This window comes from Peromyscus maniculatus, chromosome 17 (assembly GCF_049852395.1).
Source record: "Peromyscus maniculatus bairdii isolate BWxNUB_F1_BW_parent chromosome 17, HU_Pman_BW_mat_3.1, whole genome shotgun sequence".
NCBI lineage: Eukaryota > Metazoa > Chordata > Mammalia > Rodentia > Cricetidae > Peromyscus > Peromyscus maniculatus.
The window spans coordinates 12365046-12379727 of record NC_134868.1 but is presented as its reverse complement, the minus strand read 5'-3'; the positions used below and the strand labels follow the sequence as shown (position 1 = coordinate 12379727).

General features: G+C 38.4%; 1 protein-coding gene across 1 annotated transcript in view; it reads left to right on the top strand.

Moving 5' to 3' along the window:
- LOC102911682 (putative ATP-dependent RNA helicase DDX60) overlaps window positions 1-13522 on the top strand; it is a 119627-nt gene extending 106105 nt beyond the window's left edge. Inside the window, exons 36-39 of the mRNA XM_076553282.1 lie at window positions 3916-4058; window positions 7085-7236; window positions 8503-8565; window positions 12820-13522. Coding sequence (XP_076409397.1) covers window positions 3916-4058; window positions 7085-7236; window positions 8503-8565; window positions 12820-12919 — 458 coding nt within the window. The 3' untranslated portion in view covers window positions 12920-13522. The remainder of the gene's footprint in view (window positions 1-3915; window positions 4059-7084; window positions 7237-8502; window positions 8566-12819) is intronic.
- Window positions 13523-14682: the final 1160 nt, after the last annotated feature.

Below are 14682 nucleotides of genomic sequence, written 5' to 3'. Positions count from 1 at the left end.
AGTAGTATTTTTTTTAAGTTTTATTGAGATTCAAATGATTCGTTTTAAATGATTAGGGCATGTGGATACCTTGAAGTAGGGCTTAGTATATGGGGAAATGTTTCAGTTTTGTTGTTCTTATTTATAACCCACAGACAGAAGTCTTTTAAGAAACCATAAACAGGAAAGGGTGACAGACATAAAACTTTGATTGGGGAGAATTATCAGTGGCTCACTATACCCTAGCATCTTCAGTTGGGGAAAATCAAGGAAGTGGAGTGTGTACCCTCTTAGACCCTATAAATGGAGAGGTAGCATGAACAGGCACAGATAGTAATGGGGGGCACACACCTCTCTGGGCAGGTAAGATGGGAACAGGCAGATATTCTGCCTTAGTGACACACTAGAGCCTACTTTGATGATATGAACTGGAACTTTCTAAAAACAGGGATGGATAGTGTACATATTCTAATAACCATTTCCAAGCTTACTGATAGCAGACATTAGAATACCATATTTAGTCTATTCCCACACTACTCTGAACATCTCCAATTGTTGGAGCCCACTAGGTTTCCTAGTGGCTGTACCCAGCAGGACTGCATAGAGGTTGTTTGGACCATGGGCCTGGGTACCAGGTGTTCGTAAGGGTCTACACTTGACTGTAACTAGCAAGGGGGAGGTCTTTTGCTCCATCCCTTGGCATTGCTATAAATAGACCTTTGGAATAAAGTTCTGCGCCGGCGGATAAGGATCCAGGCCCACCCGAGTCTATCCTGTGTTTTCTCTGTTTCTCTCCCCTCTTTTTCTAACTAAGTCTCTTATCCCTCATTCCTCAAGAGTTCCATGGATGAATAAGTTAGGGAGGCTGGTTTTCCACAGATGGAGCCATGAACAGGAACTAGGGACTTGGCGAAAGGATTGTAGGGAGTGTTGTGAGTTTAGGCATGCTGATAAGGAATTGAAAAATGAAGGCAACGGTATTTTATTCTCAGGTGTATAGGCTAGGTGGTGAAGGAAATACTGCAAGGCTGCAGCATTAGATTTATCACTATAGATCTCACTTTCTCTCTCTCTTCTATCTATAAAAAATAAGCAAGGTAGAGTGTAGCAATATAGTGCAGAGCCTATTGAATGTAACTAAGATTTAGGTAAGGTTTAGGTTTAAGTGAGACTTAGGTAAGGTTTATAAATAGAGGTTTATGGTAGCCCTATAGAGAGTTTGCTAATAGATTCTTCCTAATGTAAGTTAGTTAAGAATAAGAAGTAATATGTCTCTTTTAGATGTTTGCTAAGTTAGCTATTTGAAAAAGTACCATAGTGACTAAGGTAGTCCTATAATAAGCTTATAAGAAATAGTTGTAAATTAAGTTTAAATAAGAATAAGGTTGTCTATTAGGTAGTCCTATGGAATGCAGGTTTAAATAGGTCATAGATTTAGTATAAAGTGAGTCAGAGAAATGTAGATTTAGAATATAATAGGCCTCAGGTTTAAGGATATGGTGAAAAAAGTAATTTAGAGTAGGTTTTCCCAACCTTGGATGGGAAGAGCAATGTCTTCGGCAGACAATGGACTTGGCAGTTCCAGAAAACCACCAATAACAACAAGGAACAGCTCCAGAGACTGCCAGCTTCAGAAAATAGCAGTCAGAGGGTCTCAGAAGCTGAAACCCTCAAGGCATCAGTGCCGTGTAGATGGCAGATGCACGAGGATCTACAAGCTTTCTACCGAAAGAAAGCCACGGTGAAAAATGAGTAAGCTAAGCCACAGAGAGGCCAACGACAAGCAGCAGTTTGGAAAGCCCTGCAGAGGTGCTGTGCTGCAGGAAAGATGAATGCAAGTTTCTGCAACCTTTGAGACACTACACGGTGAGAAAGGCAAATGGCGGAGAAAGCCCAGCGTTTTGCATTGCCTTGGGAAAGATGAACAGCGAGCAAAGCATCAGTGAACAGCAGAGACAGCAAAGACCAGACTGCTTCCAGGGCGGAAAAGCTGTGTCAGTGCTGGACAAACAGCTGAGACACGTGGGAACTGCTGAGTGCTCCAGGCTGAGCAGCCACACCAAAACTGCAAAGAACTGCTGATTGCTACCGAGGATTCCAGACCAGGTTTGCTGAGTACTTGGACTGTCAGCAGTGCAGGTAATGGGTTTTCCTCCCAAAGCCAGGGTTGCCGTGGGAAGGAAGGACACAGTTTCAGCTCATGGCAGCTGAAGGAGCCTTGAGCCCGTGTGGCTATGAGGTGAAGCTCTCTAACCTGGTTCAGGACTGGTTACAGAAGGCTACAGACTGCAAAGCACAAGCGGTAGCTGAAAGAAGAGATTACAGAGAGACTTGCTGGAACTGAGACGTTTTGGTTGTGGGACTTCTATTTGGAACTGTTTGCTTCAGAGTCATTACAACTCTGGCGGCTATACACAGACTTCAGGGCAGCTGACAAGTCAGGCTCTGACTATGAGCATTCAGAGGAACTTTTAGGGATGGTACCAGAACTCTTTTTGAACTTTTGAACTTGAAAAATAAAATGGACAGTAATGATTTCATTCCAATGGGACAGTTTGAATTTCCTTATGCACATAGACTATCAACAGTGATGTCTTATGAACTGCTTATGGAGCTGTTTATATGAAAATGGAACTGTTTAAATAGAGAAGTTTTTTTTTTAAGAAAAGGGGAGTGTTAATAAACCTCAGTGTATTTAATTTAAAAAATATTTTCATGTTACTTCAGTGAATTAATGTTATGTTTTGTATAGTTCTAAATTGTAGGTTGAGAGTAGGCTTGTGGAAATTATTATGTTTACCTATTGATATTGATGCACCATGGTTTGGTGAAGTTAAGAAAGTATTTAAGTTTAAGATATATACATCAGAAGTTTATCCTATGTTTTGTTAGCAATAAATATTACGAGTTTGCTTTAGGATGTAAGATTGAGAAAATTGTAACTATGCATAACAATGCTTATATTAGAATTATGTTAACCTCTCTGTGTTTAAGTTTGATGCAGTTGCATCAAGAATTTTTTCTTTTAAAATATAAAGAAGAGGGACCTGCTGGAGCCCACTAGGTTTCCTAGTGGCTGTACCCAGCAGGACTGCATAGAGGTTGTTTGGACCACGGGCCTGGGTACCAGGTATTTGTAGTTACACTTGACTGTAACTAGCAAGGGGGAGGTCTTTTGCTCCACCCCTTGGCATTGTTATAAATAGCCCTTTGGAATAAAGCTCTGGGCTGGTGGATAAGGAGCGAGGCCCACCTGATTCTATCCTGTGTTTTCTCTCTGTTACTCCCTAATTCTAACTAAGTCTCTTATCCCTCAATCCTCAAGAGTTCCTGGGGTAAATAAGTTAGGAAGGCTGGTCCTCCACACCCAATCTTGTCTAATCTGGAAAGCTAAGCAAACTTGGGAATGGTTCATACCTGGAGAGAACACTGTCTGAAAAGATTCTAAGGCCATATCTGAATTCAGGGGAGAAGTTTCTAAAGGTACAAGTATAATTTAGAGAACTTTCTAGCTTAATTAACTTTTGACTAATCAAAAGAACAGTAGATATTTTGCAATAGTGATATGAACACTAAAGACTAACATTTAATTATGTATCTCATCACCAACTGGCTTGGATATTCAGTATGTGTTATACCAATTTGTCTTCATTGTGATGTGGTCCCAGCTAGGTCCAATGGCTTTCCTTTTTAGCTTGGTTTAGCTGTCATACAAGAAAAAGACTCTTCCAGCCATGGTGGTGCCTGCCTTTAATTCCAGCACTCAGAGGCAGGCAGGAGGATCTCTAGAGGACAGGGGCTCTCTATGATCAGTCTGGTTTACACAAAGAGTTCTAGGCCTGCCAGAGATACATACTGAGACCTTATCTCAAACAAACAAGCAAAAACTAAAAGGTCAACAACAAGCAAGGCTCTATCTCAACTTTTTCTGGCCAGACTTCACAGGGGAAGAATGTGAAGATTCACCACTTGTGTCCCACTTGATGAGCTGCGGGGAAGGCCGGGTGGCAGTTTCGCCATTTGTCTGTCTGTCTGGAAACTTTGATGTGGATTTGCTCTGTCCAGGAGTTCCAAATAACGTAAGTGAAGAGTGGATGTGTATTAGTCTCTGGGGGGCTTTTGCTCCAGTCTGAGTGGTATATTGTAACAGACAGTTGTCAAAGCTATGGAATGCAAGTATACAGATGATAAAAAATTATACTTCCTATTGTAAGAAAAATATTTTCATTAATTAATTTTCCCATCACGATTACAGATCACAGTTTCCCCTCCCTCCCTCCTCTCCTCCCAGTCCCTTCCCAACCTCCCCTCTTCCCCCGCCATCCATTCATTCCTTCTCCTTTCTTATCAGAAAAGTGCAGGCCTCCCATGTAGATCAGCCAGCCATGGCATATCAAGACAAATTAATTTTTAAGAAAAATAATTTTTAGGAGATTTGATTTTTTTATTTTGTATGGATGACTATAAACAACTAGTTGGATATGTAAGAGACTGGTAGTTAAGTACATTGAAAAACCAATATTAATTTTTAAGCATTAAAGTTTTCCTTTCCCAAGATGGATGTGATGGCTCATGCCCATAATCCCAACACGGGGGATGCTGAGACAGGAGGAGTGCTACAAATTGGTCTGTTACATAATGAGTTTCAGGCAGGGCTAGAGTGTGTTCCTGTTTCAAGACAAGAAGGGGGTGGAAGAAAGAAGGAGGGAGAGGAGGATATCAAAATAATTCCCCTTTCCATTTATTCTGTAATGACTCAATTTATGAAGTGTGACAATCACTTTTATTTCCTTTGTACATGTAGAATTTCCATGGCAATTCAGAAGGGTGCTGATAGAATAAACAAAAAGTCTGTGTCTTGTTGCTGCAAAATCAGCATTAGAAGAGAAATAGGTATATGCATGAACTCATTCCCACTCACCCTTGCTGCCCATGGAGTTCTAGAAAAAAATTTTCTGCTTCTCTTTCCTTCATTTTGAAGCATCTGACATAGGTATTTAGATTCATGTTATTTGATCATACCCTGCATTTTGCTTGATTCAATTCACTTTATATAACTTTTTATTAGGATATATTGTAATATCTTGAAATTTCACTTACTTGTATTATTTATTACAGTTTGATGCTATATTCTATTGCTTCTAGATGGCTTAAGAAGAGAGGAATACACACAGTGGGTACCCGTGAACCTAAAACTCTTGCCTCACTTTTATTTCATTTCCTTGTGTTCCACTAAAGTTACTGAAATTTTTACATTCTTCTGAAAATAATTCATTCTACAAATGAGTACTTATTTACACTTGTGTTTTATTTTAGAAGAGTGAAGGAATGGTTCATTGTATTCTCCTGAAAGTATCTTTTGCTGTCTTTAGTTTTATGTCTGTAAGATTCATACCTGTTTTGCCATGAAGCTCTCGTTTATTTTCGACACACCATAATACTTCATAATATAAAACTATGCATTACTCTGTCTTCTGTCAATGTTTGATCAGTTTATAGTTCTCTGTTGCGACAAACAGGGTTGGTATTAATGTCTGGGGCATGTGTGCAACTTTCCCTTGGGTGGAGATTTTCTGGGTCATAGCAAAATAAAAATATTAAAATGTTCATGTCTACTACCCATGATTCCCAAACAACTCTAGTGTTGAAACATCTTTAACTAATATTCTACATTTGTTACACTGTAGAACATTTGTTTAATGATGGAAAGATGTGTTGAATTCTTTTATGTTGCATTTGCTTAACTCTGTGAAGCAGTGTTACTATGCCTGTCGAAAACACCTGATTGGTGTATTAATAATGGCCAATAGCAAGGCAGGAGAAAGGATAGGAGGGGCTTGTAGGCAGAGAGAATAAATAGGAGAAGAAATCTGGGAAGAGAGATTGAAGAGGAGGATAAGGAGGAAGACTCTAGTGCTGTGGGATGATCTGTATATCAAATCTGTTGCTCTGATTGGTCAATAAATAAAACACTGATTGGCCAGTGGCCAGGCAGGAGGAAGTATAGGTGGGACAAGGAGGAGAAGAATTCTGGGAAGTGGAAGTCTGAGTCAGAGAAACTACCAGGCACCACCATGATAAGCTGCATGTGAAGACGCCGGTAAGCCACAAGCCACGTGGCAAGGTATAGATTTATGGAAATGGATTAATTTAAGCTATAAGAACAGTTAGCAAGAAGCCTGCCACGGCCATACAGTTTGTAAGCAATATAAGTCTCTGTGTTACTTCATTAGGTCTGAGCGGCTGTGGGACTGGCGGGTTACAGAGATTTGTCCTAACTGTTGGCAAGGCAGGAAAACTCTAGCTACACTCTAGGGTCCATTCACTCAGCTATGCATCAAGCCATGGAGTAAGAAGTAAAGAAAGGTATGCAGAAATAGAGAAAGATAAAGGCCCAGAGGCAAAAGATAGATGGGATAATTTAAGTTAGGAAAAGCTGGCTAGAAATAAGTCAAGCTAAGGCTGGGCATTCATAAGTAAGAATAAGTCTCTGTGTGATTTATTTGGGTGCTGAGTGGCGGGCCCCAAGGAGCAAAGAATAAAGAGTAAGAAAAAACAAATAACTACACTGTTGAATGTAGTTGGGCCTGTTTACAGTATCACTAGCCCTATATCAGAATTCCTGTTGGTCACATGAGGCAATGTTTGCAAAACAAATAGGTACAGAAAAGCTACTTATTTACTTTTTTCCTTTTTAAATTGTTTTTGTTCTATCCTCTCTCTACTTGTTATTCTGGCTGTTGATTCTGAAGACCATTATACTTGTTCGGTTGAATAGTCTCTTGTGACATGTAGGCCTCCAGTTCTCTGAAACTCTATTTGCAAAGGTATTCTCTGAATTGTTAAGGAGACTCAAAGTTTTTCCATTAACTTTTCTTTCCTAGTCTGGTGGACTTGCCATCAGCATGCTGTGAGGATAATCCTCTTCACAGATGGAGCTAAGCCATGCTCTAGGATGGACTGTCTCAGTGTGCACAGAAGGCCCCTGCTCTTCTACCAACAGAGTGTTCTTGAAAAGCGTGGATGAATATGAAATGACTATAAGTTATAAGTTGCAACCCTTCTCTCCTTGTGAATAACCATCTAAAAAAATCTATTTCTTTAGGTCATTCTGCACACAATTGGTATCAATCACAATCAAGTCCCAGTTCTGTGGCCACATAGACTGGATAGTACAGGAAGAAAAATGCCACTTAACGCCTATGCTCTTGACTTCTATAAGCATGGATCCCTTGTGGGGTTAGGCCAGGACAATAGGTATGTTCTCTCCTGAAAGTTCCAAGAAATGGTTAGCCCTGCCAAGCATATTAGATTTTCCTTTCCAGACTGATGGCAAAGATGATGACATACTCTATACTATTTTTATTTCTAGTTTATCAGAAAAATTTGGCCTTTAGGTCAACTCACTTGACCTAAATATGTAGTCTAAATGTATCTTTGTGAATATTCAATATATTTTATATTACAGTTCTACTTAGGCATCATTTGGTATTTGAAAAATAATGGCAAATAGCCATCTGGTATCGCTTAATGCCTGAGAGAATATAAAGTATCTAGTTTACCTATCTGGTCCTGAGAGAGTTAATTTAGCTCGTTGTCAGGGAAGCCATTTCTGTAAGTGCAAGCAGGACCAAGCATTATTTAGGTCACTCTGCACACAGTTGGTGTGGACACAGTGTTTTGGCCACAAAAGTTGGACAGTCAAGGAAGAAAACTGCCAATATTCTTTATTAAACCCAATTTATCATTGTGAATTAAATAGCTATTGCATTAGCAGATAATATTTTTGTTTGTTTTTAAAACTTATTCATTGATAATCTCATAATTGTATATAAAACAATATGACTACATTCCCTCCCACATTCTTGTATCTCTTCCCGATTGGACCCCTTGACCCTATCAAATCATCCTCTCACTTGTGAGTTTTTGAATTTTTTTTTTGCTTTCATTTTTGGAACCCACTGAGTTTTAGAGGGCTGCCTTCATGAATGTGGAGCACAGGGAACCTCATTAGTGACTAGAATACTGAAGAAAAATGATTCTCCCTTCTTCAGTTCATAGGGCCCTGTGCATCCCTTGGGAAACTAGTTTTTTTATGAACCTTTTCTGCATGACTGAGTGTTAATGGTTCCAATCTTGTGCAGACCCTGTGCAGGCGACCTTAGCTTCTATGAGTTCATGAGTCACAGCATGCCCAGAAGACAGCATGTCACAGCACTTCTCTCAGATCCAGCTCTTAGTTCTTTTTGTCTCCACTTCTGTGATGCCCTGCCTTGGTGGGGTAACATAGATGTTCCACGTAGGTATTAGTGCTCAGCAGTCACTTATTGTCAGCAGTTGGACTAGCTGTGAGCCACTCATTGTACAACAAAACAAAACAAAACAAAACAAAAAACAAAACAAAACAAAACAACAACAGAAACCCAGCCTCTGTGATCATGGCGAAGACAGCCCTAATTTATGGGTGTAAACAATAGTAGTAAATAATATTCTGTCATTAATTTCAGTTTTTCTGTTGTTTAGGTTACATCAAGGGGCAGCTTACCAGTTGTTGAAAGATTTTTCCCTTACCATTAAATCTATCAGGTATGTTACATGTCGAAATATTACTTTCCTGTTTTTCAGAAATTTAACTGTAATGTGAAAATGTTGAGTTTTTTTCATGAACCAAGTATGTAAAAGTGTCATTGAGCCTGTTACATATCATGTATTTCAACTTCCCAGAGGGTCTATGGAATTCCCCATCCCTACAACCTCTTGGTTATGTTCTGTAATATCATTAATTCCATACCATTTTGGTGATTAAGGTCCATCCACATAAAGTCTCAGACTCAGGCACTATACACTATCAGAAAATTATTCAGGAGTATTACTGACTCCAGAACCTAATATTCTTAATGATCCCAATTGTAAACTCATGTCAAATATATGATATTTCTGAGGTGCCATCAGGTCTCTAAGTTATTACATGTGCTTGCTCTTGAGTCTCTTGCTACAACTTATATTTTTCTTCAGGGATTGTCTGACTGTCAATGCATAGTCACGTCCTGTTTTGTTCTACAACAAAGCCTGGTTAATCCCAAGCATTATCACACTTTATATGAGTAACCCATCCTTAGGCTCCATTGGCCATATAATGTCAACTAGGTATATGACCATCATCCTAACCCCTCAAATCTAAATGTATTCCAGCACTTTAACAGTGGTTCTTTATTTTGTCACAGGTATATTCAAGTGACCATAAATCTCATCATCACATTCGTAATCAATTCTTTGTTTTATTTCATTGATCAGAACTGAATTAGGCCTATATGGATGTTTTATATACAGAGTGAATTTGAGACATACAAGAGCAGAAGGGAATAGTTTTGTCCATCCATAGCAGTGGTTCTCAACCTTCCTGATGCTGCAACACTTTAATACAGTGCCCCCTGTTGTAGTGAACCCCAACCATAAAATTATTTCATTGCTATTTCATAGCTGAAATTTTGCTACTATTATGAATCATAATATAAATATCTGATATTCAGGATGTCTGATATGTGACACCCTAAGGGAGTCACGATGCACAGGTTTAGAACAACTGGTCTATAGTTATCTCTAGGTGAGGTACCTCATAGTTACCCAAGGTATAATCTTAAGAGCAATCCAGAAGCCTCCAGAGATACTAGAGCTGTGTCTAAACCCAGGCTGAAAAATAAACATTCATTCATTCACCTAACCAGCGTGGGTGTTTGAGACATTTTTAAACATTTGAGGTACAAGGATTATTAAATCTATTCCCACCATTTTGGGGAAAAACAAACCCTATAGTCCTTGTATTAGTTACTTTTTGTTGCTGTGATAAAACACCATAAACAAGGCAACTTGTAGAAGAAAGTATTTCTTTTGGCTTATGGTTCCAGAGAAGTTTGAGTCTGTTTTAGGAAGATAATTCAGTGTTACAGTTTAGAATTTTGTTTGCATATTTTGAGCATTGTGAAAACAGGGCTATAAGAGTGAGTGTGGCATAGATCTACACTTTGAATATGTGGTAGAGATGTGTCAGATGGTCTCAGAGTCTATAACAGTAAGAGTGATCTGTAGCTGAAGTTTTCCTGTGTCCACCCAGCTCCCGAGTCCTTGCAGTCCCACAGCTGCTCAGACCCAAATGAACACACAGAGGCTTATATTAATTACAAACTGTGTGGCCTAATGGCTCAGGCTTCTTGCTAGCTAGATCTTACATCTTAAATTAACCTATTTCTATAAATCTATACCTTGCCACATAGCTCATGGTTTACTGGTATCTTTACATCTTGCTTCTCATAGCGGTGGCTGGCAGCGTCTCCTCACTGAGCCTTCTTGTTCCCAGAAGTCTCCTCTCTGCTTATCCTGCCTGTACTATACTTCCTGCCTGGCTACTGGATAATCAGTGTTATATTTATCAAACAAATCAGAGCAACACATTCACAACATACAGAGCGATATCCCCAGCACTTTGCATTTTCTTTTTTTTTTTCAAAAAGGAAGGTTTTAACTTTAACATAGTAAAATTACATATATCAAAACAATTATCAAGCAAGAATTATAGTTATAAGATCTAGTCTATTTGTATTTGGCAAAATTAAAGAATATCTATCCTGTATTTGTGAGTCTAGGGTTTTATATCTAATTTATCTTTTATCATAACTAAGGATAACTACATCAAAGACCTCAGAAAGATATAGTATGACCTGAGAAATGGGAGAAGGATGCAAGCAGCTTTTGGGAGTCTTGTGAGAGTAGACAGAGACAGCTGGCAGCCTGGACAGTTATCCAAAGTTCCTCTGTAAAGTTGGGGCATCATTCTTCAGCCCACAGGCCTAGAGTTTCTCAATTACTTCTCTCTGTGTCCTGTAGAATGTCCGGCAGTTTCCTCTGTGAAGCAGGAACCTGAAGGACCATTTTGCCAAGCAAAGTTCAGTGGTCACTTTCCTATGGGTCCTGCATGTCCAGTTGAAATAACATTTTGTCAAAGTGGTCCAGGCAAGAACAGTTTCTTTCCCAAATGGCTATTTTTGCCAAGAAGATGATAAACTTATAGAGTGTTTTTGATGCCCATCTTTCTCTCTGAAGTATATCATTGTTGCAGACATGTCTCATTTTTCAGAAAGTCTAAGTTTTTAAAACATTTTAAATGCTATATTATGCAGGTCTTTGAAGTGTTTGAAGATTACCTATCTATCTGAAATATATCTAAATACATCTATAAAACTTAACTAACATGACTACAAGTGTGATTATCATAGAAGACTAATTATTAATCTGTATTTTTAATTATTCATTACAATCTAAATGAGTTACATAAACATAATACCTCAAATGAGAGTAGAAATATATATATATATATATATATATATATATATATATATATATATATGGTATAGCAAAATTAAGTTTAAACTTGTATCAATAAACTAAAATCTATACTAGTGTAAAACATTTTAAACAAGCTGTTCTTTAAAAGTAGGTTCATTAATCTACCCTTTTATCCTATCATATCTATACTATCCCTTTCCTTTTTTTTTTTTTTTTTTTTTTTTTTGGTTTTTCGAGACAGGGTTTCTCTGTGTAGCTTTGCGCCTTTCCTGGAACTCACTTGGTAGCCCAGGCTGGCCTCGAACTCACAGAGATCTGCCTGCCTCTGCCTCCCGAGTGCTGGGATTAAAGGCGTGCGCCACCACCGCCCGGCTTATCCCTTTTCTTCTTTAGAAAGATTTTGCATTTATAATCAACCTGCTTTAAATAAAAATAAACATTCACAAAAAAATAAGATGTAAGACCTAGCTAGCAAGAAGCCTGAGCCATTAGGCCATGCAGTTTTAATTAATATAAGCCTCTGTGTGTTTATTTGGGTCTGAGCAGCTGTGGGCCCAGGCAGGCCTGGAGAAACCTCCAACTACAAATGGTATCCAAAGCTCGAGTTTCCACCTGAAACCTGTGAATGCTTAATAAGCAATTCTAAACGCAGCCCAATACAGGTTCCTGCTCCATGTCTTATGCGGGTGGCGAGATGCTGCAACATGTGGGCTTGAGCTACTCTATGGTGGTTTTGTGGCATATGGACTGAAGCTACACTGTGGCACATTCCCAAGTTACACAGAGGTTTCTGCAAGCTGTGCATCATAGCCAGGGATGTTCGGTAGAGAGAGCTGAGATTGTGTAACAAGTGTCTACATTTCACTCCTTTGATGTCAGTTCTCTTCTTCCTCACACCCATGAGCACCTTTGAGAATTCCATCAGTTCTACATAGAGAATCCAGAATCCATGTTCAAGATTAGCTATCATCTGTGATGGTAATTCCCCTTTGCCTTGGAATCTAACATGACTTATAGGTTTCTGGGGATTTAGGTGAGGACCTCTGAATTAGATGAGGACCATTATTCTACTGGCCACATCCCACTTTCATTTTTTCTCACCTACTTAGAGAAAGAAAGGAAGCTTTTCTTCTCCATAGTGGATTATGGTATATTCTGGACACAATAGCAGAAAAAAATGTGTCCATGACATATGTAGAGAAAAGAAAAGAAATTTGTGTTGTACTAACTAAGGGAGCAAGGATCAAATGACATAGAGTTTGGTAGCCTTTCAATTACCCTTGGGTAATAAAGGCACTGCATGGAACACCTTGTCTTAGTTTTCTTTTTCTTTCTTTATTTGTGCACACATTATTTGGTTAATAAATTTGTTTCTTATCAGTATTCCTTATAATTTGCTAATCCTATCTCATCACTTCGCAAGACAGTCTTTTATTAATAGTACTCAATGTCACTTAGTTGACTAATAGTATATGTATATATGTATTCTTCTATTTGTAGTGTCTCCTTGCGTGAACTCTGTGAAAATGAAGAAGACAACGTTGTTCTAGCATTTGAACAATTGTCTAAGTCATTTCAGGAAAAGTTTGAAAACGTGTGAAAAGAAAAACTATGTAAGCCACTTAAAATATCACCAGAGAAGCTTTGCAAGTTATATATCTTTTATTCTTATGTCTTAATCAGAAAGTCATGTACAATGAAATGGGATGAGGAAGCAGTTTGGAGTTAAAGACATCAAACTTGTTGGGTTTGGCTTTGAGCACTCTGGGCCATACTACTTCATGTGCCTAAGTCTTGGTTTCTTTAAATGATTGACTAAAAATGCTTATGTCTCCAAATTATTAATGATTGAGTGAGAAAATGCAGAATTTTGCACATATATGTTTGAAGATGTTTTTCCACTCTGTGGGACCCCAAAATACTGTATTTTAATATTTTCACTATATATATATATATATATATATAAAGTTTATTGAAACTAGAAAAGAATTGCTTACAGTATCTTGGAAGTATATTCTTCCCAATCAACATAAAGGGATTGTACTGATTAGATTGCTAGCTATTGAAATAGTACATCTTAATAAATAAGCTAATTATAAAAAAGAATGTTTTCATTCAATTTTTAAAAGGAAACATATAGATAATGTTTTGCTTCATTTTAATTGTATATAAATGACTGCTGAAATAAAGACTTCATTGGTTTTGTTTGTGTGAAATATACTCATCTATTCACATGCACACTATCATTCATTCTGTGTGGTCATTTACATAGGATCATTCTGTAATTAGGGCCTTGTCCTCATTCTCAGCTCTAGAATCTATTTGAAAACCTCAACTCAAACTTACATCACTGAATCCTTAAAACAGAGGATCAGTCTTTTCTGCCACTGGGGTATCTCACTGAACAATGCTCTTCTTCGGTGTCATTATAAATAGGTTGCAGTGGCTTAAAAATCTGTTATGGTTCATTTATTTCTGAAGCAGAAAATTTCTAATTATTGGAAATGATATACCATTTCATGAGTGATGTTAGAAATCTCTACCTTGGTGGTGGTGAGAAGATACAGTTTAGACTGTTTTCATTCTTTAAATGCTACAACAGTGCTGTAAACCAATTCACTTAGAAAACAGGATCCTGATTACCAGCCTGGATTCCCTGGTCCATCATGGTAAAACTCTGGTTATGATTACTTTTGGCCCACCTTGGATAATCCCCCTTTCTCATCATCCTTACTTTAGCCTAGTCTGCACAGTGCTTCAGTTACCACAATCCTAGGGAATTAGGACACTGACCTCTACTGGAGGAAGCAGGGAGGGGCAGCATTCAACGTACCAATATTATTGAAGAGTGAGTAAGAAACCAGGTTTGTTTAGAAAAGGTCAGATATTAATTCCAAATCCATCACTTTTCTTTCTCCATATTAGCATGAATGACCATCCATGATTTCCAAACAAACAAATACCATAAACACATAAATGCTTGATGGACCTAAGACATGCCCCTTTCTTGACCATTCCTACCTTTTTTATTGAAAGGCTGCCTTTCATCACTCACTGGGGAACCAGGAGTCTATTTCAGGATTCCCTTTTGTGGGGTTCCAGTCTTATTGATAAAGGAGTCTTAAGGATCTACTGAGAAGGAAGCTCAAGGAACATTTTATTAGGATTTGAGAGAAAAACAAGAGGACAGGTGAGCTGTAAATACTAGCACGTCCGAGGAGAGAGAGGACAAAGATTTGCCACTCTTCTGAGTGAGGGTGTGTGGATTGGAGAGACAACGAGGAACACAGAAGAGAGTAGAGAGGTCTGCCAGTCAACGTTGGACAGCCCCGAGTTTATTTCACAGCCAGCTTATATACAGTT